General features: G+C 66.4%; 1 protein-coding gene across 1 annotated transcript in view; it reads right to left on the bottom strand.

Moving 5' to 3' along the window:
- FLT1 (fms related receptor tyrosine kinase 1) overlaps nucleotides 1-215 on the bottom strand; it is a 111,757-nt gene extending 111,542 nt beyond the window's left edge. The window contains exon 1 of the mRNA XM_009647123.2: nucleotides 32-215. Coding sequence (XP_009645418.2) covers nucleotides 32-215 — 184 coding nt within the window. The remainder of the gene's footprint in view (nucleotides 1-31) is intronic.
- Nucleotides 216-458: the final 243 nt, after the last annotated feature.

Genomic DNA, 458 nt, shown 5'->3' with positions numbered 1-458 from the left:
CGGGACCGGCCCTTGCCCGGCCCCCACGCACCCCTGCTCCCAGGTGACCAGCGACGCAACGCGGGGACGCACTCCCCGCCGCGGCCCTCCGGCCCAGGAGGGACGGCTCCGCTCTCAAAGTAAAATAAAACTCGATTAAGCAAAGCAAATCTTTGCACCGATCCCTCCCGGCGCACGCAGCACTGCGGGATGCAGGCGCCGGAGAACAGCTCCATCCCGCTCTCCGGGGAGACTCACACCGGGTACCCCCGCGGCCACCCCCCGTAGGCAGCCCCGAGCGATGCTCCGCCGTCCTGCCCGGGCGGGAGGCAGCAGGACCTGGATTTTTGCGAAAGGAGCGGGCACCTTTCCCGCTACACGGGCAGAACTAGGAGCGGCTAACGCTTGGAAACAAAGCGGGGAGGAAAGAAGCCTGCCCTGCAGCCAAGACGCGCTTTCTTTCCATGATGCACCGGTTC

Source organism: Egretta garzetta, unplaced genomic scaffold (assembly GCF_000687185.1).
Source record: "Egretta garzetta isolate BGI_Z169 unplaced genomic scaffold, ASM68718v1 scaffold279, whole genome shotgun sequence".
Classification (NCBI taxonomy): Eukaryota; Metazoa; Chordata; class Aves; order Pelecaniformes; family Ardeidae; genus Egretta; species Egretta garzetta.
This window is presented reverse-complemented; position numbering and strand designations above follow the sequence as displayed.